The 27,783-nt window shown below is 35.6% G+C and overlaps 1 protein-coding gene across 1 annotated transcript in view; it reads right to left on the bottom strand.

Moving 5' to 3' along the window:
• Positions 1-27,783, bottom strand: part of NBAS (neuroblastoma amplified sequence) — a 138,504-nt gene that overhangs the window by 59,499 nt on the left and 51,222 nt on the right. Inside the window, exons 33-43 of the mRNA XM_026037058.1 lie at positions 25,336-25,449; positions 24,382-24,539; positions 22,303-22,401; positions 17,645-17,812; positions 16,908-17,021; positions 16,544-16,667; positions 13,920-13,996; positions 13,238-13,375; positions 6,915-7,144; positions 4,046-4,156; positions 1,616-1,866 (exon numbers count right to left, since the gene is read on the bottom strand). Coding sequence (XP_025892843.1) covers positions 1,616-1,866; positions 4,046-4,156; positions 6,915-7,144; positions 13,238-13,375; positions 13,920-13,996; positions 16,544-16,667; positions 16,908-17,021; positions 17,645-17,812; positions 22,303-22,401; positions 24,382-24,539; positions 25,336-25,449 — 1,584 coding nt within the window. The remainder of the gene's footprint in view (positions 1-1,615; positions 1,867-4,045; positions 4,157-6,914; positions 7,145-13,237; positions 13,376-13,919; positions 13,997-16,543; positions 16,668-16,907; positions 17,022-17,644; positions 17,813-22,302; positions 22,402-24,381; positions 24,540-25,335; positions 25,450-27,783) is intronic.

Here is a 27,783-nt window from a genome sequence, read left to right as displayed (position 1 = left end):
ATCAGCTAAGTCTTCATTAATTAAAAGCTTGTATTGCAATCACACAACAACTGGAACTTATAAAAATACTAATCACAAGCAAATTAAGTAAGGTCAATAAGAGACAATTACATAAACGAAACTGCATGTCCTATCAATAGGATAAAACAGTCATGCAATTTAGCTTTCTAAGAAGAGAAAACTCTGGAAAACTAGTCAATTCAATACAAAAAGCACCTTATATAAGCAAATATGAAATCTGAAATGCCTGCTTATTGACCAAAAGCAACCGTACTTACCCTTTGCAAAACAACATACTTCTGAGACTTCAGCATAACACTTCTAGCAACAGCACTGTCTTATGTAAGCCAATTTACATCTATTGCCAAATATCTTTATTCAAATACTTAAGGTCATAGCCATAGCCCAGCACCTATAAATCATCCTGTACTTTAAAGGAGGATTAATTAGAGGAATAACATACAACAGATGTATTTCTTGACAGTACAGTGTTTAGGGCTCTGTTACCGAGGAATATTTAAAAGCATCTTTGATGCCAAACAAACAAAAAAAAAAAAAAAACGTAGTTTCTAGATAGTTTTTCTTCCTTTAGCAATCACCACAGACCTTTAATGTCTGAAAACACAAATGAGCATATTACCAGCACTCTGAGGATCTACAGATATGAAGAGCCATAGAAATGAAAATCTGCTCTTATTTTATGCATGGGCAATATTAGGTCAAGATTATACTTTCATTCTGCATATTTAATTTGACAGAACCCGGACCTTGCTTCAGTAAGTACCATACACCATAGAGAATCTATGTATTCAAAATATTTCAGTGGAACCTGGAAGCCTTTGCACTGAAGCATGTCAGGTTTCCAAAAAAATGGCCATTTCCAAGAAACTGACTGCTTTTTTCTACTCCAATATGTACTTTCATATGCACACCTTTTCTAAATTCTGTACTAAGCAAAGTTAGTATCTSAACACACATCAGGCTTCTGTACTGAACAACTAATTCATGCCATTACGAGTTTTTTCCACACAGATTTTTCCTAATCTTGTTCTGAAACYGACTGAACACTCCATCAGCTGAAAGCCAAGATACTACAACTACGTAACAGCAACAAGCAAACTGWAAACGATGTTTGAAGTTTCAGAGTACTTTCCAGCAGACCATGTGATCAAACACTGCATGGRGTAGTGTGATATATTACGGAATTAAGACTTCTGAAAACTAAAATACTGAAAATAGTTATGATAGCTAACGCATAACTTGCTCTTTTAAAAATTATGCTCTCAGACATTTGTGGGTTTATCTTTAAGGATTCATTAGATGTCACTGTAAAAGATTTTAACCTGCATCACCACCACAATTATTGTTTTAGAGTATTCTCTTTTGCTTGCTGATTAATCTATATTTCCAGAAATAATGAGAAAAAGGACTCATTCCTATAAAACATGACTAACTTATTGAATTACTGGCATTTGCCGTGTATGTATAACAAAAAAATAATTATCTGGCAAGKGTAAGTAAGGAAAATATAAGCATGTCAAGACATAACTGAAGAATGTTGATAACTGAAAACAGTTGCAAGGGCACAACAGTAATAAAATAGCAACTCTCCTACCTGGTGCAACTGCTTTGAATTTTTTCAGGAGCCTGATGTGAGTTTCGGGTTTTAGAGAATGTTTCACAAATTCTGTACAACCACAGTTCTCCAGGAGTGTAAAATAATAGAGCAATCGCTGGTGATCTCTGCCTTCAATACTTGGGAAAACATACTTCAGCAGGTGCTCGTGTAAGGCTTCAGGGTTGTTTTTCAAAATCTCAAAGAGACCCAGACTTCGTGCTCGTTCTTCTATTTCTACTGTGGATAACCTATATTTAGGAAAAAATAAAGGCTTGGACATGCCACGAAATATGAAAGTTTAGCGGCATACTTGGGAGACAGGACCATACTTTAAGTTGTAACACCTAACTGYGTAAGTCATTTTTGCAGTAAACATTCATATATATTTAGGTAGTTTTTATTCTCTGTAGCTATAAGTTAAGCAACTCTTTTATTTCACGATCTTGCAACAAGAACAAAACRCAGAACATACTTATCTGTACATAATATTTCTTTGCAGAGAATAATAAGGTGCTTGTGTTTATAGTCCAATTACAGTAATTCATTCAGATAAACTTCACTGAAGTTTCATATTTCAGTTACAGCTATTTATATAATACACTGTAGTTTTACAGTTTTGTGCAAAAAATGGCTATTCAATTGAACACCAAAAAGCACCAAAAAGCTATTGGGTGCACAAGGGGGAGTTTTCATTGATAACAGGCTCTTACAGGAACTTAGGATATATATAAATGATTGTTTGGCTCTAGGATTGGAAAAGGGAGATGATTCCTTGCAGATAAAAAGGTAATTCCTGTCTCTGAAGTTATAAAATGCATTTTAGAGAATTTCATAATCAAGTTSGATGAGATTCTCAAAAAGAAACAGTAATACTTCCAAATAACTAAAAAAAATCCAAATAAATAAATTGAATAGTTCTTATCAAACTCAATTTAAATAGCATAAAAATGAATGTGATGGATATTTATCAACTCAAGAAATAATTAATAAAAAATATTTTATAGCATTAAAGTGCTTTTTCTGAGATTCTGCCTATAAAATGGCTTATAAAAAGACCATAGAATTCGTTAAAAGAGATTAGGTTTTAGAATAAGCTTCTTTTTATTTCTGAATGAATGCATAATGATGCTTGCACTACTAATACCATAATCCCAGACTAAAACGTACTGTAGTGACCATATGGTGCCAATCAACTTGAAAATGAGATTATGATACAATGGAAACATATTCCGCATGCATACACCATGCTCTTATCATTTTTTGAGACTTTTTGGAATTTCATTAGGGGAAAAAAGTCCTTATTTTCTATTTTGCTGATTTTAGAATTCTATGAACACTATTCACAGAAGAAAGAAAAGATAGAAATCTGTGGCAAAATAGCTTAGACAACATGTTGGTGCCAGAGAAGACAGACTTTTTTTTAACTCACCCCAGGGGTGCCAGGTTTATGTCCTTAATACCTAATTTGCTTAAAGTGCTACATAATTCAGGAGTATCAGAATTTAGATCATATGACTTCTTTGTTTTAGTGAAGGGAAAAATCTCAGAGTGTTATTTCATCTTGTCAAATTTGGCACCAACATCTGTGAGCCTTCTCTTTTTTTTTTTTTTTTTAATGCCTCATGTTTTATAAAATAACTTTTTAATGCTTTTTAATTAATAGTTAATGTTGAGAGCTGCAATCACTGCTGCCAGCTAAAGCTTTTTATAATTTCAAAGCTGAAAGAAAAAGACGAATTTGGTTGAGTGTTTCAGAGTAACAGATGAGAGCTGCTACACACACATTCACAGAGCAGCTGGGGCTGGAAGGGGCCCTGCAGATCATCTGCTCCAACCCACCTTATTCAAGGCAAGGTCACCTAGAGCTGTTTGCCCAAGACCACGTCCCACTTTGGCTTTGAGCATCTCCCAGGATGGAGATACCACAACCTCCAGGCAACCTGTTCAGTGCTCAACCACTTCCATAGTGAAGAAGTGTTTCTTTTTTTTTATTTCTATTTTTTTTTTAATTGCAGTCACATGGAGTTTACTACTCTTTAGTTTGTGCATTTTACCTACCGTACTCCACCACTATTGGGGAATAGAAAAGAAAAAAAAAAAARRARRAAAAARKWWYYTTTKKTTTKSMMYKGRRGGRRRRRWTTTKGGGTTTTTTTTTTAATTAATGGGCAGGCAAAATCTGGTAGTCTAGAATTGTTCCAAAACACCTGGAAGACATCATCACTAAGCATTCAGAGTGATTGAAACCTGAACACTAAAACAAAGTCTCAGGATACTTATAAGAAGAAGATGTAAAGTGACACTTGGGCCATTTTCTCTTGGGCTAGGAGATATGGAACAGAACTATTAATTAATCTGAAGTAGAGATGGACAGAAAGAGGAGGAGGGAGAGGGACAGCAACAGAGGGAAAAGGAGAGAAAACTTACCCACTGTCAGTGAATAAATATTCTAGATGGGTCATATAAACTTCCCAAAGTGGAACATTGTATCTCTGAGCCAGAGAAACAGCAATCTTGTAGACATTTTCTTCAAGCGTTCTTTCAAAGAAAAACCACGAATTAAAATGAGAGTTATAGTACACCTCTTAGACAGAAAATAAATATTTACACTAGAAAGGTCATAATTTTCTATAAAACTTTTTGCCCCCATAAGCCAAGAAGTTAGATTTAATGCCCTAGTAGTTTATAGTTAAATAAAAATAAATAAAAAAGAAATAATAATAAAGAATATCTTCTTGGATTGGTTTATACTTGCTCTCACACTAGAAGAAAAAAAACAGAAACAAAAATGAAAACAAAACAAAAACAACCCACAAATCTCTCTACAACAGATTTCAAAAAAGGGACATCTGATCTCAACCACTGGTCTCAATGAGAGTCAGGACCTGTTTACAATCACATCCTAATTGATCTGTCAAGAACTTTGTTGTTATTTTGATGCAGAACAATGCTGACCATATTGTATTAACTTTCTTATTGAGAAAGTTATGTGCGACTAAGAAAAAAGCTATATCCATCATAAAACTATTGCAAAAACAACCATAGCTGTCAGTAAACTAGTTTACAAAATATTAGCACCACTATTTTATACACTTATTCTATAAACTCATGCTAAAAAGAGTTTACTCTCCAAATTAGAGTAGCTTTACCATATTATATTTAACACATCCTTCACATTCTTTCTACAACATAATGGAGAAGGTGACTTTACAGTGTAAGAAGAGCTTGTAGTACTTCATTATCTATACTGTCATCATAGATCATGTATAGTAAGAAAAGAGAAAAAAAAAAAGCAAACATATTATTCAGTTTAAAATTTAAAGTTTTGATTTATACTATATTTTTATCTATGCTAAACTATCTATGTAGAATCATTTGATAAAGTACGGAAAAGACAAAAAATACCACCGTCTCCCAAGCTATTCATTTAAAAACCTTTTATGTCATGGYTGATCTTAAGGGATCTAAGATTTCTGTTTCCATTTATATCCTTCCCAGATATGTTACTGCCTTTATTTTGCTCAAATAAGTCATAAACTGCTTGAAAATTAAGTTAGCAAAGCTTAAGTTAGCAAAGCACCTAGATCTTTAAATGTTTGATCAACAAGGAATAAGTTCTCATGAGACTTAAAAATATGGAAAATAAAATGACATGGTTTTGTTATATAATTTAGTAAATTCCTCACTAAATCCTAGTWAAAAGCTTCTTGGTAAATAAGATATCATCTTTTCCAGGTATTACTGCTCCTGCCAAAAGCACTTAGTAAAAGATTTAAAAATAAGGGAAAAAAAAAAGTAACATAATTTTATTCAATTTGCACATTGTCCTCACTAGAAAATGCAGATTAGGAGTCAACTGAGACGATTAAACTARGGAAGTTGTGAGATGAACAAATAATTAATTGAATCTTTGCAACTGTCTTATGTGGAGCTACTACTCAAATAGATATTGTGAAACTTTTTTCTTTTTCTTTTTTTTTTTTCCTTTTTTGCTAACTCTTCTATAACATATTTCAATTTCTGTAGGAAACTTTCTCTCCTGATTTATTCTGTTTATATGAGAAAAATAAACACACAACAACAACAAAAAAAAACCAGTATTAACGACATTCTAAGAACGGAAAGCAAGTAAACAGGTTGCATCCAAAACAAATATTTGCAACGGGGGAAGATTTTTGCATCAAACATACTTCAAATAGTCACCAACACATGTCAATCAGCTAGAAGCATACAAGTGATATACCATGTGCTCAATAAATAAAAAGATATAACAGAGAATTCCACTGGAAAAATTAACACAAGCTTTTAGGCTATTTTAATAAACGTGGTACCAAAACTTATCAAACAATCAAACCATCMTAAGATTATTAAGATTTTAATTACTTTTATAAATGCAAAGCAACAGTGCTGAAAACATCAGCTTACAGTATTATTTTTTGTTCTGCATTTCATATCATTTCTTAATAACTGCCTATTGAAACTGTAGCCACAACAATTACATGGATAAAAWCTTGCAAATATCTACACATTCTCTTGAAATTTTGATGTACAAGACACATGAAAATTAGTTATAAAATATGATATAGGCTTTGTTTGTGTTGCACAGACTCTTCCTAATCAATCCATGCTGCTAACCAACTATAATCATCTTCAAATTAAATTGAGATTTGAAGTATGTTCCATATTCAGTTTTTAGAATGTGCATGTTGATATTAACAAAGCAGTTTAAAATGAAAAGGAATTGCTAGCATACAGAATTCTTGTTTTCTATTTTTGATAACCTAAAATGAGGGGAAAAACATTCTAAAGTTTAGAAAAGCATGCAAAAGCTACAGTGAAGGCTTCAGTAATTCTGGGTTATTACAGCAAAAAAGGAAGTAATATAGAGCAGCCTTCTCTAAATTACCATGAGTAGAGTTAGCGTACAGTTAACTTATTTACATTCAGGATTGAAGTTTTTGTTGTTGCTTTGGAGTTTTTTTTTTGGATGAGATCTCTACCTATGCTCTTATTCCACTCATTCCTGATGAACTTTCAATATTAGCAACTAATGAAGAAGCAAGTCTTCCCAAGCAAGTTTTACCAATCCATTTGTTCGAGCAACATTTTATTTGCCTGGAGTAGTAGAACAAAAACATCCTTATTCATAGTAGCATTCCACTGTAAATAACCAAAGCAAGTGGTAACTTCCCAACCTTTTGAAAGGACAGCACGACTGAAAAGTCATCTCCCTGTTTAAGGCTTCAAAAAGTTTCATTTACAAATTAAAATTATAACTAGAATAGACATTACTTACTCTGCCAGGCCTAGTATAGTTTCTCTCTTGTACTGGGCATCTGCTGTAAACCTCTGCACATCCACTCCTTTGCCAAGCCCTTGGAGGACCTGGGCTTGGGTGAAATCCAGTAGCCGCTCGTTGTAGTAATGCAGCTGATTTATCAGGGTTGCTACTTCTTCAGGCCAGTCTGCATAGCCATACTGACTAACATGCTTTGTGACCATCTTAATCAGCTCTTTTGGATCAGCCTGTGGAATTAATTGAAAACAGATTAAAAAAATAGCTAATTTCTCTAATAAATTTGCCACTCTCCTCTGAGGCTCAAAATTGAAGTATTTCTTTTTGGCATGTTTCAAGCACAGTGGAAGCCAAATTTTTATGAAAGAGGTATTCTCTACAACTTTGAAATCTGTCCTTTTGGAATATTAAAGTATCATTCTGTACGCTAAAAAACTCAGGCAAGTTTGCTCAACTTCACCATGATTGAAAAATATTGAAATGTGGTGAGCATTCAGCAGTGTGTAGAATGTAGAAATTCATAATTTAAGAAATTATACCTTCTTTTGTATTTCCACTGACAGTAAACACATCTTTGCACATCTTTGAATGAAACATGAAAAATTCTACTCAATTAGATATCTAGTTCAATTAAATATGATATCTAGTTCTAACAAACATGAAAATAACAAAAATCATTAGAGCTTTGCAAATGCCAATATTGCCAGTAGTTAGAAGTCTTACTATTTTAAACAGAAAAAAAAACCATAAAAACTTAATACTAATACTAGATAGTTATGAAGAAAATCTGCACACATTGCCTACGATAAATCTATAGTGAATCCACGACAGCTTCTAAACTATTTAACATACACCTTCATGATGAAGTCCAAAAAATTCTAGCAGAAGCACAAAAGTRCCCCGAAGATTTTATAAAGCATGATAAGCAAAAAGGCAGCATGATACACTCAAGTTCTTTAGGAATCATAAAATAATTTAYGAGTGCATAAAATCAAAAATTTTTTGTTCTTTCTTACTTCAAATTTTTCCTGGATCTTATCTCATTGAAAGTTCAAATCCGAGTCACTAAGTGTAGTAGAGCTAWAAGCTATATTTAATACACATCCATATTTGATGTATATGGCAATGCGCCAATGAGAACAAGTGGCAAGGGCATATACTATTGAACAGTTTAGTAGGTAACACAGTCTTTACATAGCCAGTACATGAAAAACAGCTTGTTGAAATATGAAGTGGAGAGTATATGTTTTCAAAAATGTTCTTCTCTGCTGTTACTCTTTGCAAAAGGTAGTAACCTTTACAYCTAAGGAAATCTAGCAAGCAGTAAGTGAAAGGAAAGAGATGTTACTAGACTGAAATGGTCATGGTGCAGAATTCTCTTTAATTTGAGGTCTTTTCAAGAACCTTTGAACTCAAGAACCTTTCTTTGGGAGAAAAAATTCAGCCTTAATCTTTTCCATTCCAAACAGAAACCATAATTCAAAAAGAAACCAAAGCATRAATCTATAGTAGAGTAAGTCTATAGTAGAAGAACTCTATGAATTCCTCAGGTCAGGCCTCACTGTTGAAGATACGGGAGGCAGAAAAGAACAGTCAGGTTGGATGGAAAGTGCAAGACCAACTGGATGGTTTATGTTTGTGATGGTCATGATGGTTCATATGCCATCGTGACCAGATGTTACTCGCCTCAGAGTTCTCAAGGCAGAATGAAGTGAAACTATGTGAGTTAGCAAGACRTGGTGCATCTCTGAACATTTCCAACAACCACTAGGCCAGAGCAGTTAGAGAAGTATCTCCCAGCCATAACAGGGATCTCAAAGGGAACCTGGAGGCACAGGGCAGTGAGGTTTAAAGGCCCTTCCTGAGTGTATGCATAAAGTTTGAGGAGAAATAGTTTGTAAAAGGAAGTCGGGCTTATTAGCCCACAAGAGGCTCATACACATATGGACAAAGGGTGCAACATAGACAAACTGCAGAAAAACCCTCCAGAAAAGGGAGGCTGCCTACTAGAAAAAAACTTAAGTTCCCCTAAGACTGGAGAAGATGCCCTTTTATTGACTGAGAGCTGGTGAAGGGATATAAAGTGTGATGGTCACTTCTCAGGGTAGAGGAGAGACAGCAGTGAATCCACTGGATGTGCACAGCACCAGGAAAAGGAGCATGTACCGAACAGAACATGCACACATTTCAAGTTATAATGGATACCAAACAGCATCTGATCATGTATAAGTAGCGTTAGGCATAAACAGAAGCCTGACAGAAAAGTGAAGCTCAGGTTGCCCTAAAACAAGAAGCAGGATTGAAGGCAAAGCAGTTTTCAGTGAATAACAAAAAAGTCATTTTAATGTCATGTGAAGGCAAGGATGATTCAAAGACCAGCAAATAAACTYGAATTTAATGCAGAACATAAAACAGAAGATCCAAACGGTGAAGAAAAGGAGAGATATCACATTGCCAAAGGGAATCTGCTCATTTTCAGCATCACTAACTGAACARAAAGAAGGGCAAAGAAGTAAGTGCTAGAGCCAGAGTAGTAATTGAACCCAAAGTAGTAATAACAGCAAAGATAATCGTACTTCAAAGCTTCCATAAGCCAAAAATACAGAGCACTCCTCATTTACCATTTACAACAGACACTGGTCCTAAACTTGATAGTTAGCACTAAGAGCTCAATGTCAAGACAGAACGAGACAAGACTCTCTGATGTTTTTTCACAGTTTTGCATAGTAATGCATATCAGTAGACTCCAGTAAAAGGCCATGTATACAAATTCAACTTCAAATTAAAAATATATATTCCTTATATTGACTTAAGCTCACAGATTAAGAAGGAGGAAGGATATTTAATAAGCACAAACCAACATTCAGTCATTTATTAGCTTTATGTTTCTTTATGTTTCTTATAAGTCTGTACAACCAATATGAGGTTACCTGCTATCTGGTCTACAATGTCATGTAATAAAAATGTTTCAGACCTCATTCAATACTGGTGAGACATATGGTAGCTCACAGACTTGCCCTCGTCCTTACATCCTATATATGCCAGTCCAAAATTAGTGTCTCAGCCCTTACTTCAATATCCTAAGTCCTCCTAAGTATCCCCTAAATCTATAGGATAAGTATCATAGACATGCTTTTCTGGCTTAATGCAATTGCATTTATAAGTATGGTCAAATCTTACACAAATAAGTGACAGAATTGTCTTGGCAACAAAGTTAAACCTGAAAAAAAGGAAAACCCTAAGATCAACACAAATTTCTATATAAGCGGTTCCAAGTACACCAGCAGGTAACAATTTAAAAAATGTCTGGCATGCTGTTATTTCCTGTGTGAGAAAGGAGGTGAGAGAACAAGCCGCACACCACAGATATTTGCCACAGTCATGTCCTGCCCTGAAAGCCTGCAGAAGTAAAAGCAGCAGAAAAAAAACACTCGGTAAAACAGTGCATTTGTTTTGTAATTTATGTGAGGCGAGGACAGGCCAATTCAAAACCTCTAATTTTCTCTCTTATACAGTGTTGGAACTGTAGCAGGAAAAAAATAAACAAAATATACATAAAATAAAAAAGTTCATAAACACAAGTTCATTGTCAAGGTGCACCATTTCAGACTATTTAATTGCTAATTCTGAAGAAGAGAATTCCCAGCTTCCTTAGCAACTCCTGGCATTACCCAAAGTATCCTAAAAAAGAAACATTGAGAGTCCTATTTAGATACTGGAGTTGCAGCCCGGAGAAGGACAAGAATCAAACACTGTCTTGTTTTCTTGAAAGAAAATAATAGGTAAGGAAGCAAAAAAAACCTTAAGAATTTCTGCTAATAGCTTCTTCCCTCATGCATTATTAATGKTGAAATTCTCCATCTTTTCTTGTAATTTAGCAGTATTCGTTGGAAGCATTGCTTGAGGCACCAAAAATAAACCTGGTCTCCTAGCTAAGGTCAGTAAAGTACTCTTTTCCAAAACTATAGTAGCACTTCAGCATTAGATTATTAGCATGAAGACAGGAATATAATCTATTAATTAACCTCGGGGTAATTAAATTTCTTCACTTCTTTTTAGAGAAAACAATCCTCCAGATATCTGAGTTCTAGTCACTTATCAGATCAGCAGGACAGGACAACTGAAGAGATAAGCTGCCAACAGAAATAAAATAACCAAGCAAATCCCTTGTTCTGCTGTGCAGCAGTTCCTTTACATTCCCGCACTCTTATCTAAGCGTCCTAGATTACATTCAGGATTCCAGGGTGCAATGTACACCCATTTTGCCAAACACTTTTCAAGAAAGTTGCCACAATAACAAAATGCGAATTATTTTTTTTCTAAGCAGCAACTGGTCTCAATAGAAAGGTTCCCAGAAACAGAGCTACCTTCCTCACAACACAGAAAATCTTGCAGGACAGGGAAAACAAAACAACTATATCCTCCATCCCCATACAGCCTGAATTTGAATTTGTTTACAAATTTGAATTTGATTACAAATTTGAATTTGTAATCACACTAAGACAGGTCTTTGCCTATTCAGTCATTTGTTAAATATCTGACTAATCCTTGGATTCCTCCATTTCTCCATATGGATGCTCTTCCCTTAGTTTCTTTAAGCATACTGAAAGTCTCCTCATACCACTGTTTCACAGCATAAATTCACCATTTAAGTCTGCTATCTTTTTTTTCCCTCTGATTGGAAAAAGGCAACATCACTTCCTCATCAGTTCCTTTTTCTTCTTTCTTCTTCAGTCACAGTCCTCATTGAATACCCCTGGCATTGGTAAGAGCAAGTGGATTCTCCTGTATCCATGAATATTGAGGCCTCCTTTTTGTTTTGTTTCTGTTTGTCCTGTTATTCAAGTTCTTCTCATAAAGTTGTTTCGAAAAGATATCATTTAAAAGCAGTACTCAGAATAACAGCAGGTATTCTTTTCAGAAAACAGACTGGAATACACTGCTTATCATACATTCATATGTGGTATTTTAGTAAAATGGAACAAAAGATTCAGACAAAAATCATATTGGTAAGAGATGAACCATGTGCTGCTGTTAAGACTTGGATTATTAAATGGCAATCTGAGTAGAAACAGTTGAAGCTGTAACATATCTGTCTATATTCCCATCACTTTTAAAAGGCTACAAAGCTTCTTTCAGAAAATAAGACCGTCCTTCACCTTCATTCATAAGATGGAAGCTAAAATAATAAAAACCATCTTTTTTCATCAAAGGTGTCTCACCAGAGGCAAATCTAGGCTGAAAAGAATGATATTTTATGAATGCAAATGAGTTCCTTGCAACCAACACGTTTTACAAGCTCCACGAATTCAGTCATGGTCTAAGTTTTGATTTATCTTTTGAACAGGAGGCAACAGAATGCAAATCTACAAGAGCATGAAAAGATACTAGTCCAAAAATGGGCTAGTATCAAAACTCTGCAACTCAAAAGTTACTTTGTGAATGGGAAAAAATGTCTTCCTCTCTTTCATGATTAGTAGAAATTGCCTCTTTTCAGACAACTCATAGCCAGAATGCTCTCTTAACTGTAACAGAACGCTAGGTTGAAAACTATACAGGGGCAGAGAGGAACCCTACAGAAGCAAAGAGCTGGTGTAAATTCAAAAAGGCTCTCGGAATCTTTCCGAGACTCCAAAGAATGGAAGAATTTTCAGTTCCGAGTCTTCACTCAAGCTTAATAGGAATGGCAACTAGTGCCTTATTAATCTTTTGGATGTCACCTGCTAAGATGCAATGCAGCATTTACTGATGGCATAACTGTCTTGATCACAGGTGACAAATAAGAAGCAAAGTTCTATCATTTYGAAGAAACAAAAAGACATTTGTCCAAGGATATCAAGGTAATATCCAAGGATAACAAGTTAATCAAAAGAAATGAATTTTAAAATCAATGTGTTGTCTAAAATACAAAACATACCTCAAGACAGGAAATAAAGGAAACTTTCCAAACAGCACAGCCCTTACTTAAATGGACAGCTGACTAATCTAAGAATGTGCTGTAGTTTCTGAATACCACAAGATGACAGTAAAGGTTATGCTCATTATTTGCTTGATATTTATAAGCATCTTTGAAGATGGATAATGCCACTTACTATAAAGGATGCTTAATATTGCACATCACGAATGCACGATGCTCTTCCAGAAGCTGTTAAGTACCTGTCTGTTTGCAGCATTGTAGAGGAATAATTATRCACAGCCTAACAGGCTGTTCACAGTATAAGTCAGATCAGCTCTTTAACAGGCTTAACTCGCACACTGGCTTTTTAGAAAAGCTTTAATGCTGCACATTAATGAATATGGTTTTAAAAAGAAAGAGTACCAACCCTGTAGAGGGGGTGGCATTTGTCCTTGAAACACGGTGCCAAACGAGCATAGATCTGCAGGCTGTAGTAATAACTTGCCAGCTGGAGAGTTAAAGCAGAAGGCAATTGCTTTTCAAAGCACTTGTTGGCATCTACCACCTAGGAGAAAGAGAGCATTTATTTAGATGAAAGAATTAGCAAGCATATAACATTAAAGTGCACAAACTTTCTAAATGCTACTTGGTGTGATTTAGAAATAGCTCTGATTCTACATGTTTTCCTTTTTGACTTTACAGAAGTAAATCAGGAAGTAAAAACCACCAACAGGTAAAGATAATTATGATACTTTCCTCCCCTTGCTCCAGCCACCTTCCCCAAATGATTTTCAAACAACAGCTCTGTTTGCTCTGTACCACAAAGCTATTGCATTTCTGCAGTACATCAAACTGTCAGTCCGATGGCGAACTCCTACTGTAACTAAGAAAACTTGTGTTCTCAGCAGTGCTATGCTCATAACTCAATTCAACGACGTTGGCAAATTCTGTTAAATGCTCCAGCCCAAATACGTAAATATTAAACTGAATTAAAACCCTAAATTAAAACTTAATTAGAACCCTAAAGAAATTCTATTTTCTTGTAGTAATCCCAAGAAGAGTGTTTCCTAGAAAAATATAATAATAAAAACATCATCAAATGAACACACCTGTGGCAGTGCAAGCAGATAGGCAAGAGACAAGGCTGTATCATTGGGTAAAGCATCACATGCCAGCTGTAGCAGAACTGCAAGACATAAGAAGGGGAAATAAAGTTTTAATTACTGACCCATCTAGCCTTGACAATTAGCAACTGAAATATTTTCAGATTAACCATATTTTATTAGACACTAGCTTGAAGCGCTCTATACATACTTAATTAAACACTAATCAGTGCACTCCAAAAACAGATAATATGTAATTAAACTGCAGTACAGCTTTACCTTGACTTCCAGGCAAAGTATTTTATGCATTAACCAAACAAGAATGAGATATTGCAGTAACAGATGCTAAACAAAGTCATCATCTGCACCGATTTACCACCCAAATGGGTTGTTTGTAAAAATCAAGGTAACAGTGTAACATTGACAACATGGTAAGATATCATTGAGAGAAATGGGACAAAGTGTCTTCTCTCTGCCAAAGTGGAGCTCTAATTTGCTTATCCCTGAATACAACATGCCATAAGAAGTGTCACATGAATAAACAAGATCAGTGGAACAAAACCAGGCACAGGAATTCTCAGCAAGATCAGGGACATAAATCAGTTTATTTGCCTCATACACATTGCAAAGCAGGCAACAAAAGTCCTTTACTCTCTCCCGGGCAGTTATATCTAGACTGCGTTGTTAAACTGATGGAAGTACCAACGGCCTGCAGTTAAGATGACCTAATTCAATATCAAAGGACAGGTGTCACAGACTACAATGRGTTCCTTTAGTAACAACATAGAAGTAAAGAAAAAATTTTGTCCGTTCCTGTAATGTCAACACTTAAAACATCTTAAAGTTAAGAGTCAAAAGAAAGTACTGGAGGAAAATGAACAACAGTCACTATGAGCAGACAGAAGATGAAAGGATGGACAAACCACACTCTTCGAAAACAGCACAAGCAGCAGGTCTGACTTTCCACTTCCACTTGTCCAATATGAACAGGAATTAAGAAAGAAAAAAGGCACCTATCTGGCAAAAAATGTGAATTTAATGCTTAAAGCCAGATTAGCCAGCTCTAGTCACTTACATTTCAACTGAAATTGGACAAAAGCTGAGCAAACAAAACACTTCAAACAATAACCTCCCAACAAGATTGCTACCAGACAAATATCCACACCCAGACACAGCAGAAACGAATACATCAATAAAAAACAATGAATCTGTCTATAAAAAGATTTACATCTGGTAAAACTGTCCTCAAAACTACCTGTTCCACCTGCATAACCAGGCGATGTTTCTGTTATGCACTGTCCAAGACAGAATGAACAACTGCTGGGCCGCCAGCAGAAGAACCAGCACAGGGACAACGTGAGCACCTACTGTCTGTCAGTAGGCAACAGGTAACATGCTGCTTTACACAGCRTTTCCTTCTGAATTAAAGCAAAACCTCACAGTGGTTGCTATTAAAGATCCAACAAACAATGACAGAATAGTTGCTCTCATGAAACTCTGAATACTAGGTGTTGGGGTTCCTAGTTCTAGGAAACCCTTCATAATTCATAGCAAACGTGGCCAGAATTAGCACAGGGAATTGCAAGCACGCTTGCAAAATAAATAATCAAAACACGTACTTACAGTTATTTGGTGTTATTTTTTATCTTATTATTTCTAATCAGCAAAAACCCTGTTCCAGGTGCCTAGCTCTTTGCTTATCTTAAAGAAATCTCATATACCAATGTTGCCCTCACACGCAAATCACTCCTGAGGACAGGCTGGCAAGAGACCTGCGTAATTTAGATGCACACAAACCCACAAGGAATTCTTTATTCTGAAGGATGAATTACAAGAGGCTTGAATGATCACCCACAATTTTCGGATTATCATTAAATTGCCATCAGACTGAAGTGGATTTAAACGCTGACCCTCAGCAAGGGTCCAGCACATAAGGAGTAAACTTTCATATGAAAAGTCATCACAGAGATGCTCTAGATGGCAACATAGTTACTGCAACTACTGACCTGTCCATCAGAATCTCTGCTTCAAAGAGCTTTTACTAATATTTTTTTTGTTTTGTTTTGCTGGTGACAGCTTGTTTCTGCTACATTGAAAGTACCCAGGAGGCTGTCCAAGGAAAGATAACAGACCTCTGGAAATATCTAATATTAAAATCTTTATGAAGAGGTTTGCAAAATTTGTATTTTCTGCTTTGAACACTTACTAAGTTACTTTTATACATTCTAACAACTGTTCCCCAGCTTTCTGGGAAAAGAAAGCAAGGAATCCATAAAAATAGCCTTTTCTCCCTTTCTCTGGAAAATTAATGATTAATGTTGTAAAATCATTAATTGTGGAGTGTCTGTCATCTCGAACATAAATACTTGCTGGTGGAGCAATTGTCATCTCCACTCTTCAACAACAGTCATTACAGGCAACATACCACCAATATAAAGCCAAACAGCACCATAGTTTGGTTCATATTCTTCTATCAAGCTCAACCTAACAACATTCCAATTTTCTTCCAAGCATGTACTTAACAAGAGAGTAATAACTGCTTCCACTGTTATCCCTTCAGAGGRATATAAAATCCTCTGTACTGTATCAAAAATACATATGTAAGTCTGCATGCATATATGTATCCGTACCTTCCGTAGTGGGCAGTGGGTCCTTTCCTTCACTCTTTGTTTCTGTGAGTTTCTCTGTTCTCAGTAGGACTTCTGCAAAGCTCTCCAGAGAATTGTTCTGGTATGTGCCATAGCTCACTTCAGACTAGAAGGAAAATATGACAACTAAATGACCCGTGCCCACTACACCATGCCACTCTATTTGGTTATTTTGCATCACATAAAAAAATCGTAGAGATGAAAGTTAATGCAGGAATTGAGCTTGATAATTTTATTATTGCACAAGACCTGAAATCCATATTTAGGCAATCAAAACCAAGATTATTACTTAATTGTAAAATCTCAACTCGAAAATTAAATTCAGACCTCTGCAACAGACACTTACTTCTGCAACATACGGCTCAGCAATGAGAGATTCATAAAAKGGATGACAGCCTTGCTTTTCCACAGTGGCATTTTCTCCAGGCCCCTTTTTCAACACATCTCCAAATTCTTGACCCTAAGGTGGTGGGGGGGGGGGAAAAATAGTAGTGTAGCTAAACCTAATTGTAGGGGAAGAAAAGCTTTACAATTATAAAAATGGTAATATTCTRTAATTGCTGTACAGAAGTGAAGCAACTCTAAATGAAAATACTACTTAATTCAGAAGGGGAGAACAGGAATCTTCCAACATAAAACAGTACTACATCAGTCCAGTATTTCTAAGAAAAAGAATTATTCTCAAAAGTAGCACAAGAGAAGTAGACATTCTAAACATTACAGGAAGATACATGGAAAAATAGAAAGCAGGAAAAGGGAACTGAAAAGGAACAGTTTTGGAAAATAAAAGAASGCTATTTAAAGAGAGAACTTCACTGGTTTTTATTCCCCAAAGCTCTGAAGTTCTGCCAAATTTCAAGCATGCCTTCTATCACCAGGCTAAAAAAAAAGGTAAGAAAAGACTGGTTAGAACAAGAAGAAAAGGAGCAGCTCAGAGATCCGCTCTTTCGCCAAGATCTGCTCGCGGAGCCCCTTGAGGCCCGTTCATCCAGCTGAGCTCTTCAGCCACCAGACCCGGCAAAAGGAGCCCTGTCCTACACGAGGGCGTCGGGGACACCTGGAGGCCCCTCAGGCAGCCCTTACGTGCAGCGGCCGCAGGTAGGTGAGTGACCTCCTCCACCACTGCCCGTCGCTGACGGCGTGCAGCACGGCCTTCGTTGTCGTCGTGGTGTCCGACAGCACCTTCATGGTTCTGGACGTCGTCCAGTGCAGCAGGGCAGCGGACGGCCTAGAGGAAACGGCGGATTCGTCCTGTGAGCACAGCCAACACACAACAGCCAGCGTTAGACTCGTGCTTTAATTAGGCCGGTGACCTAAAGCCAAGCACACCAGCACTCAGACGCTGTGCGTTAATAGCTTATTTTAATGACCGTTGATTTAAGCAGCAGCTGTCGTGTAAAAACAGACAAAGGGAACTTAAAAGCAGTAAGGGAGTTTTCAACCTGAAGTGAGTAGCATGATCAGGAGAACATTTTGCCCTTTATTAAATTATAATCTCATGATACCAGCTGTTCATATTCCCAAATTTTATAATGATGTGGTTTGCTATAGCTGTTTAATGGTTCCAATAAAGCACTGAGTTCTCTACAAACGAGACACAAATTAAATATCTGCAACAATTAGGTTTTTGGGTTGTTTTTGGTAATTAGTCAAGTACAAGGGCCAAAATATGCAGAAACCATGTATACCTTATGTATACRTAATGTATATCTTATACATTAACAGTGCTGTGGAGGGCACAAAAGACAAAAATGTGAGTTTTCCAGACAAATCTGCATATGCTGATCCCATGAAGGGAAAGCTAAAGGCTTTGTAATCTCACAGACTTAGGTGGAAGTGACTGCTTAAAAAGACACAAAGTCAAGTTTTAAGTTTTCTTTTCTCTTTCTCCTTTTAGTACTCTGATAGGAAAATAAATGTACCTAGTCTCTTTTATACAGGTAACTGCATATATTCTACATTTCTATTTTGTTTCTTGGAGCTTCATTTTCCTTTTTATATATTAAATATATACATGAGTATGTATATAACAGCTAATGGATCTCGCTAACAGAAAACTTCAGTCCTGCAAAAATAAAACTCATTCTTCATGAGCAGCTAATGGAAAGGATTCAGCACAAGATTAAAACACTGAAGGTTAGGTATCATTAGGTGTATAAGCTCTTATTATGGCTTACATTGTCAGTGAAGCCTAGAAAGTAACCCAGCCTTAAGCAGACACAATAGATTTGATTCAGCTGCTTAAACCCAGACAGTGATGACTGAGATACACAAGGGCATTCAAGACATATGCACAACACTATCACATATGACAGGGGAGCTACAGTCTCTGGGCCAGCAGCTACAGGCCAGGTGCATGCCTTGGGACATCTCAAACTGTTGCAAATATCCACAATTAGGTGGATATCTGAATCAAGCCCCTAATGGCTGATTAGCTGAATTATTCTCTACACACCACTGACTGTGACGCCCCTGATTACAATCAGAATTTAAGCACCTCATGCGCACAGACCTCTGCTTTGAGGTGTGCTGTTTTTCACACAAGAGTTGAGTGACACTGAAAATGAACTTTCAAGAACACAACCCCTTCAAGAACGAGAGCTCTCACTTTCTGTGAGAGGAATTCTAATCGAGTTGCTACAGGTTTAAACAACAGTTTAAATGACAAACCACAATTTTAGTTAATTAACAACAACAGAAAAAAAGACAAAAGACTGGTTGAAATGGCAATAAAAGTATTATTTTTGCCCTGAAGTTCCAGGTGGAAGATTTCTTAGTCCACGCTACATAAATACAATATTCCGTATTTATTTCTAATGGATGAATGAATTCTCTATTCATTGTGATACAAATTCATGATCTATCAGTCTAACTTACACCTATTTTAAGACCTGGTCTATTCCCAGATCTAGTACTTGGGGGAAACAACAGCAAAAGATAACACTAATGTTTTGCTAGAAGGAACTTCATTTTCTTTTAGCAACATCTGCAAGAAAACCATCTTTTTTAGAGGGAGAAATGTCTTCAAGCACATATCTTTCATTTTTAATCAAACATTTTGGATCTCTCCATCCCTCACAAGAAAAGTGGCACTACTCTTCAAATTGCAAATTCTTCTTGTACTAATGTGCCACTGTAATTATATTTACACATTCAGATATGTAAAAGATAATGATTTTATTTAGAACAGAAGCAATGCATCTTTTAAGTATTAAGCAGATTAAACAAAGTCAGAGCTCATTTACAAAGGCAGATTTACTGTGGTTATTGTTTCTACTGTTTATACATAACACAGCATCTTGTGGCTAAGCRTTATAATCTAATAACATTAGTAATAATATTCCAAAATGCTTTTCATGAATCAAGACCTTAATTTGTTCACCAAGATGTTTTGTTTGAGCAGCACAAGAATAGCTGCTGAGGCAATTACAGAGAGTATTAGGAAAACAAAGGGTGGGAAACGAGAAAGTTTAATAAGAAAGATAGTCTGTTATGGTGGAACCACTGTAATTACCCGAGGGTAATTTTTCTAAGGAATTTCTTGAGTTGAATAACAAGGACAAGCTGGACACTTACATAATGAAGTAGATCCTTGTGCAAATGCATTAGTTCCTACATTTTTTTTTATTATTATTATTATTAACACAAATCGGAACGTCCTACAGAACAGGAACCACCAAGAATTCAGGAATGTTCTACTGAAGTCAGTATGAACAACATGGTTAGCAGGCACACATGCAATCTCAGGAACATAAGTAGGAAGCTGCTATTAAGACTTCTGCAAGTGTAATGGGAAAAAAAAYGAGGAGGAATTGAAAATAATAATGAGATGACTTCAGAAATTCATAGGGAGTTCTTCCTCATCAGCAAGAGAGAAATGTCTGACAAGCRCAACCAGCTGTTGATAGTGAGAACTGGAATATTCAATATTACATAAAGCTAGGAACAGTTAGGTCACAGAACCTTTGAAATACTGATATACTTAACAAATAGGTATTTTTAGTGCAACATAGAAAGAGAAGCATAAAAAGATATGCATACTAAAAAAGGCTCAGTCATGTCAAAAAGAATACTATGTTCAGAGCACCAGTTGGAAAAGGGTATGATAAAGTGAGAAAGAAGAGTATTTGTTAAGGCTTTGAGAAAAGGATGCTACAAGTTAATTGGGATATAAATGAAAAAAAAATCAAGCAGAAAGGAATAAAAAAACTTAGTATTTTTTTCCTGGAAAAAAAAAGTGAAAAAAAAAGGTAAAGCATCAGATATTAAGGGCAACTATTGAAATTGCAGTCACGAGATTCAATCAAGTCAGAATTGTAGCTGTTCAATATATTGCTTTTATTAAAAAGTTCAGGTTATTTAGTAGCTAAATACATTTCAAGATATTTCCTTCTGTTTCATTGCAATACAATGCTAGAAATAAAAGTTGTTGTAAATCTCCATCTAAATTAACTGTGAGAAGACAAAAAGTTAGAATAACAAATATATAGAACTCTCTTCAAAGACTTGCATTGTGAAATATAATCAGGCAAGAAAGTCATATTAGCCAAATTAAAAAAAAAAAAAAAAAAAGAAAAAAAGAAAAAAAAACCACTCAGTTAAACATATAAATTTGCCAAGTCACCTGCCAACACCAGAGAACAAACTAAAACTGAGGAGAAAAAAAAAAGAGGGCAAGGGAGGAGGAAGGGATGAGGAAAGAAGGTAATTTTCTGGATGCAAATTCCACACTATAATTAAGATTGCTTCAGATACCCAAATTGAATTGGAAATGAAGTTATCAGTAAGTTTACTCAATTCTAATGAGTACTAATGCTTGGCTCATGYTTCTGAATTAATTTATGTGCCTGCATACTTCTCTCACAACATATGCATCATCAACAGCACTACAGCATATGAAAGGACAAATTCGTTATATATATTAGAATACTGTAACTGTACATATCAGTCATTATATTATCAAAAAGTTCCAAAAATGTAATTAACCTTCATTTGATAATCTGAGGCATTTATTTATCAATTTCCAAACATTCCCCAATGTACACATACCCATAACTAAACCTCTGCTTCATACAAATGCTTCTCGTAAGTTACAAATTTAGCTCACACCTGAATATTATTTTCTGACCTGAATATTATTTTCAGTGTATTTTATTTTTCTCTCTATTTTTCTTACATATGAAAAGTTATATATGTTTCCATTCTTTTTCATTCCCCCAAAGCAGTCAAAAAAAAAAAAAAAAAAGAGTTACTTTTCTCTGAAGAGGCTAAAAAATACCTTTATTTCTTTCATGAACCAACAGTTACTTTTTCTTCAAAGAGGAAGGTATTCTCCTATTTTAACAGCATTAAAACATGAAAAGGACTAAGAATAATGGGGGGATTTCCCTCCTTTTTTTTTTCAATCTTGTTTCAGGGACAAATAAGATATCAGAACAACACAAGCATATTTTTTATATTAAGTTTGTTGCATTTCCCTCTTCACCCATCTCTCACTTTTTATTTTTCACTAAGGTGCTAAGATTACTGAGAAAACAACATCCAAGATCACAACAGAATACATGTACATATAAATATAAGCATGCAAGTAAAAACTTGCACTTTAAGACCATATACCAAATTGTTTTCTTAGATTTTTTTTCAACTTTGTCTGGTAAATGGGCAAATGAGCCTCAAATTCCGTTCTTCGTCACAATTCAAAATAAAATCTTCACTATTTTAAAGATTTTTTTAAGGCTTACCTCAGTATCCTTACTGATCAAGGATGAGGATCCTGAGATATTTATATTCTCACCTCCTTCTGAAGGAAGGAACTGGTAATTCACAGCCTGATAAAGAATCTATAAATACAGAGTAAAGAAAATCCTTGTCAGTGAAATAATGAAATAAGAATCATAACCCTGATGTAACCAGAAAGCCAATAACTTGGCATGATAAAACTTCCACAGAAAAATAAGGGGTGAGAGGCACTGAGAGGGATGAAGGGAGAAGAAATACACACATATATATATGTACATTTCATATTCTCTTACTATTGCACATACTGCATACATATTAGACAGACCCTCTTCCTATTGTAGACACCTTTTCTGACTTTTTTTTTGCATTTTTCATACAACACAAGACTTGTTCTTTGAACGGAGAGCACTCTGTTTAATAACACAAGCTAAAGAATATTAATTAAAAAATGTAAGTTATAACTGTATTACTGAGGTGACAGACAACTTTATACAGGCAAGTGCAACAAAACAAGATATAGAGTTGAATAAGGAGAATTTCTATAYGCCAGAAACAATACAAAGAATTTCATCAGAACTTCATGCTGACCAGAGGATATTAAAAATTCATTTAACCTATCCCTGTCAAAGAAAAAGAGTTTAAACTAAACAGGTAGAGCCACTGATGAACAGAGCTGAAAAACTTATGCATGGCTTATAGAGAAAGTAACTAGTGAATTTAAATAAGGAATGCCAATCAGAACAGCACGATGCAAGGAAAAAGGAACTGARCACAGGTGTTTAATGGAAATTGTAACTTCCCGGGGCAGCTGGACAGCACCAAATTAATCACAGTGCACATTTGCTGAAAACGATACTGTGCAAAAGAGAAAACTTCACTCTCAAGCTTTTTAAAGAAGAGAGCATCTTTTCCTTTGAAGAAGTAGGACACAAGACCATAAACTTTCTAGGCAGCTGCACTGCTTATCAGCTAAGCAAAAAGGAAGTCCTTGGAAGGAACAAGACAGCAATAGACATGGAATTGACAGAAAGGCTAACAAATTTGGGTTTACACAATGCCAGAAGTTTGCTTGACCTCAAACTGTAATTCCAAGCACAAGGTCGTAAAGGGAAAAACAAGGTTTCTTCCTTTTCTTTTTAATTTCTATACTAAATAAGTCTCAATCCTGCAAAGATTCCACTTATGCTGAAGCTCATATTGTGCCTCTTCCTCTCCAATTTGAGTGTCTTTCATAAGTGGTTTGCAGGAGCAAGACTTGATTTCAAGTKCTTTGTAGCACTTTATTCGGATACCATTTTATTACTGAAGCCATTCAGCTGCACAGACTGCTTTCATATTAATTAATATGAATTCCTGAAAGTAATGTAGCACATGGGTCAAACCGGAGTTAAGTTGAAAGAAAATGTAACCTTTTGACAACACACATTTCTGCAGCACAGCTTCAAGTAAAACCTTTCAAAAGGTTTTCTGTCACCATGCCAAGACTTATCTTCAAATGGCACAGCTACGTGTTCTCACATATACATGTCACCAACCGGGTGCCTACAAACCTGAGCTGGTTAAGAAATCGGTCACTGCAATTTTAACAAGAGGCTGTATATCCAAGTCTTCTTATTTTCATTAAAACCATTACATGGTTGAGATCAGTAAGGAAGAAAAATTATTTTATAGAATTATATAGAAGGTAGAGATCATAAAAGAACAAACATTTAAAGGATGCATAATGGAAGTTGTACTACAAGGTATAAAAACCCTACAGAACTTGAAAAGCACGTTAGAAAGTACTTAAATGCATTTGCCAAAAAAAAAAACTTCATCAGATATGCAATGGGGATATTAGAGGTATTAYGTACTTTAGAACTAAAATGCAAGTTCGTTCCATAGAAAAGTAGTTATAAGAAATTTTATTTGTTACAATTCAACTATGAAAATTGAAAAAAAAAAAATCAGGAGAATAGATATAATCTTGCTAGAAGATGGGAAGAAAAAAAATAAGAGCAAAAAATAAAAATGAACAATGAAGTCCCCTCTACTACCTTGGGAAACACTGAACTTGCAAGCAAAGTTTTAGAAACACCTACCTGTGTTTGCAAGGAGCTGCTCACTCCCAACAACGTCTCTATGGCACTTGGTGGACAGTGTGTCAGGGCAAAAGCCATGAGTTCCTGACGCATCCCCAGGTCACGGTAGCCTTCTGACTGACCAAGTTGACTGCACACTTCCCAGCTTTTGGAATAGCCTGCAAGGGAACACAGAATTTGCTTCTGAGGTTGGTAAGCTTTGCAAGCAACAGGAGAATGTTTCATAATCCTCACTGGACACAATAGCACGGGCTCTTCCTGCCATTCCTTGAGAAAGGCACAATCCATAAAACAAACATATCTTTACACCAACTCAGAACCCACAAGATCCATTATCATTATGCAGGTATCAGTCCAGCAGACATCTGTAGGTACCTTATGTACACATCACGGGTATCTTATTGTAACATGAAAATCAGAACATGCTTCTTCAGAGTTCACTATTAAACACATCACACTAATAATTCTAAAAATAAATAAATAATTGCATTTTCAAAAAAAAAAGTTGAACTCATCTCAGATTTTCCTGTCTCAAGATTGAAAAGAAACCCACGGGGTAACTTCAATCTTCTTTTGCATTCTGACACACATACATACCATTTACTTCAACTCATATCTTTCCATATACAGGTTTTATATGTGTATATAATCACAAATATTTTAAATGTCTTTGATGGACAGCTGCAGATCTAACAGATGAACACATTCCTATTAGCTGCCATTACATAAAAAGTACAAATAGAGTATTTCTCCAGAAGCTAAAGGAACTTGAATTATTTTCTCATTTGTGACTTACACAGGCGCCATCATATTTGATACCACCTAATACCACAGTTCACATGCTGACTTTTGACTGTTACTTTAGGTTGGAGAATTTCATATTTTACATCCAGCAGAATCTCAGTGGACTCAGACTGTGATCATCATCACATCAGCCCCATTTATTCACTTCACCTGTGGCCATGAGCTCTTGACAATGCATACTCGCTGCTTTGTAGTCCTGGAAACTGAGAGCTTGTTCTGCTAAAAGGATTAAAACTTGACCTTTTCTTTCTATTTGGTCATCTCCTGTAAGAAAAATTGAACATTTTTATTAGGTACTTGGAAGTAATATTAGTAATATTCAATTTCATTACTGTATTTCATAAAACTCTATGCCACAGCATGAAAAGACCCACCTTGTGGAAATATAATTACCTACTTTTTCCTGAAGGAAACAATAAAGAGTTACCTATTTCAAAAGTATTGGCTTTATAGCTAGCTAAAGAATCTGCGCAGCATATTACATCTACAGTTAAAAAAAGAGTTTGAAAATAAAGCAAACACCATGATTCATGTGATGGCCAAGATAAAAATAGATTAGATCAAAACTGCTATTAAAGTTAAGGGGCATATAAATCCAAATACTGACAAAAACAATCACTCCTTCTGTGCACTGTAAAGCAAAAGACTTCAGAAATTTATGTTTTTTTACAGTACACAAAGCCCTCAATTTAAACATTCGCCTTCACAGAACCAAGTGATTCACGAGAAGAAGACGACAGGTATTAAAATTACCACTCTGCTAAATTTAGAGAGTAGAACCAAAAACATTTTACRTCATACACATTATGATCACTAGATTTTCTACTCAGTGCCCCTTCTCCCAACTATATGAGYATAAATGAGTTGAAAAAATAAATCAGGACAGATAAAACTCTTCTGACTAAAGTTTCATGATAGATGACTCGGCACACAAAAACTGGCTCTGCAGGAGTTCAGGAGTTAAGAGATTTTTCATTCACAACCACATTTTTTTTTTCTGTTCAATCAGTTTTCTGTCAAAATTTATGGAATTTTATGAACAAAAACAAGCACAACAAAATATGTGTATAATGCTTTTTTGTTATAGTTATACAGATGTCTTTGGGGTAAAGGATATGCAAGTACCCAATAATGTATCCCCACATTTTATATTCTCCAGAAAGGAAGTAGTTTATGAATATTATGGACAATTCCCTTCCTTTACCAGAAGTTTATTTCTTACCCTTTTCCAAAGCAACACAGCAGAATCAAAATATTATTTATATAGAAATGGATATCTAGATAACAGCTGATCCAGCCTAGTGCTCAAAGGAATGGTTATGTCCATGCACTCTTTCGAAAAGTCACTAAACACACATATAAATATACAGAAAAAATTAGTCCAAGCTAATTCTTTTTATTTGGGAGAGAAGCAAGAATCTTTATTTTTATTTTTAAAGAAAATCAATGCCAACTTCCTGATCATTTCCTTCTCCCTATTATTAAAAACATATTTTTAAGGAGTCATTACTGAGGCATTTATCTGAGAAAGACAATGGATTGTGAAACTCCATCACCACAACTTCTGAAAAACAAATATTTTATAAGGTTACACAGATATATTTCCAAGAGTTATTGTAAAAGGATATGTTCTTAAATTATATAGTTATTTATAGACTATATATTTATATAATTAYATATTTATAGACTGCTTATTTTATAGAYCATCAGATGCATTACAGGTAAAGTGAATTTCTTTTTAAAGCCATTTCAAAAGATATGACGAATCAGTTGTGCTAGAAGGACAATCACAGGAAGATACCCCTCCTACTTATAGTTTTAAACCAAGCTTCCCTAGTTCCAGCACAAGACTAGCTCAGCCAAGAGAAGAGCGTGGCCTTCATCACTCCACCTTCAGCCTCTCACCCCACTGTCAACAGCACCCATGCCAGCAGCCCTTGAGTCTTGGAAATTAGTCACATCCAAGAATATTAAGTTGCAAAACATAACACGTGCTGCACGTACTGTTTCGCCTGCTGGAAGTTGAGGATTTTGCATCTAGAGGATTTCTCATCTAGCAATTAAAGATGACAAAAAGATGTTTCCATCTGCAAAAGTTAAATTTAAACTGGATTTCAGAAGGCATTTCATGGACAAAAAGTTGACCATGAGGCAGCAGCGTGGCCTCGTGGCTAAGAAGGTCAGTGAGGGTGACAGAGCACTGGAACAGGCTGCGCCAGGAGGTTGTGGAGTCTCCTCTGAAGATCTTCAAAACCYGCTTGGACGCAGCCCTGTGCCACATGCTCTAGGTGACCCTGCGTCATGTGCAGGGGCATTGGACTAGATGACCTCTGAGGTCCCTTCCAACCTTAATGATTCTCTGATTTGTAATTTTCACTGACCCTTTGATGCTGACTCCACACTGAGAATATTAATACTTGTGGAGAGATTTGTCCAGTTGCAAGAMAAATGAAAGGCAGTAAAACAAATCAAGCTGTTTTTAATCCAGATTTCAACTAGACAAAATAATCTCTGATTTTTTTTTATTTTTTTTTTAATTGTGTAAAAACACTGGAGCTGGATGGAAGAGAGGATGAAAACTTGGAGCAAGGATCTGAT

This window comes from Nothoprocta perdicaria, unplaced genomic scaffold (genome assembly GCF_003342845.1).
Source record: "Nothoprocta perdicaria isolate Ctin4 unplaced genomic scaffold, notPer1 scaffold_19, whole genome shotgun sequence".
NCBI lineage: Eukaryota > Metazoa > Chordata > Aves > Tinamiformes > Tinamidae > Nothoprocta > Nothoprocta perdicaria.
This window is presented reverse-complemented; position numbering and strand designations above follow the sequence as displayed.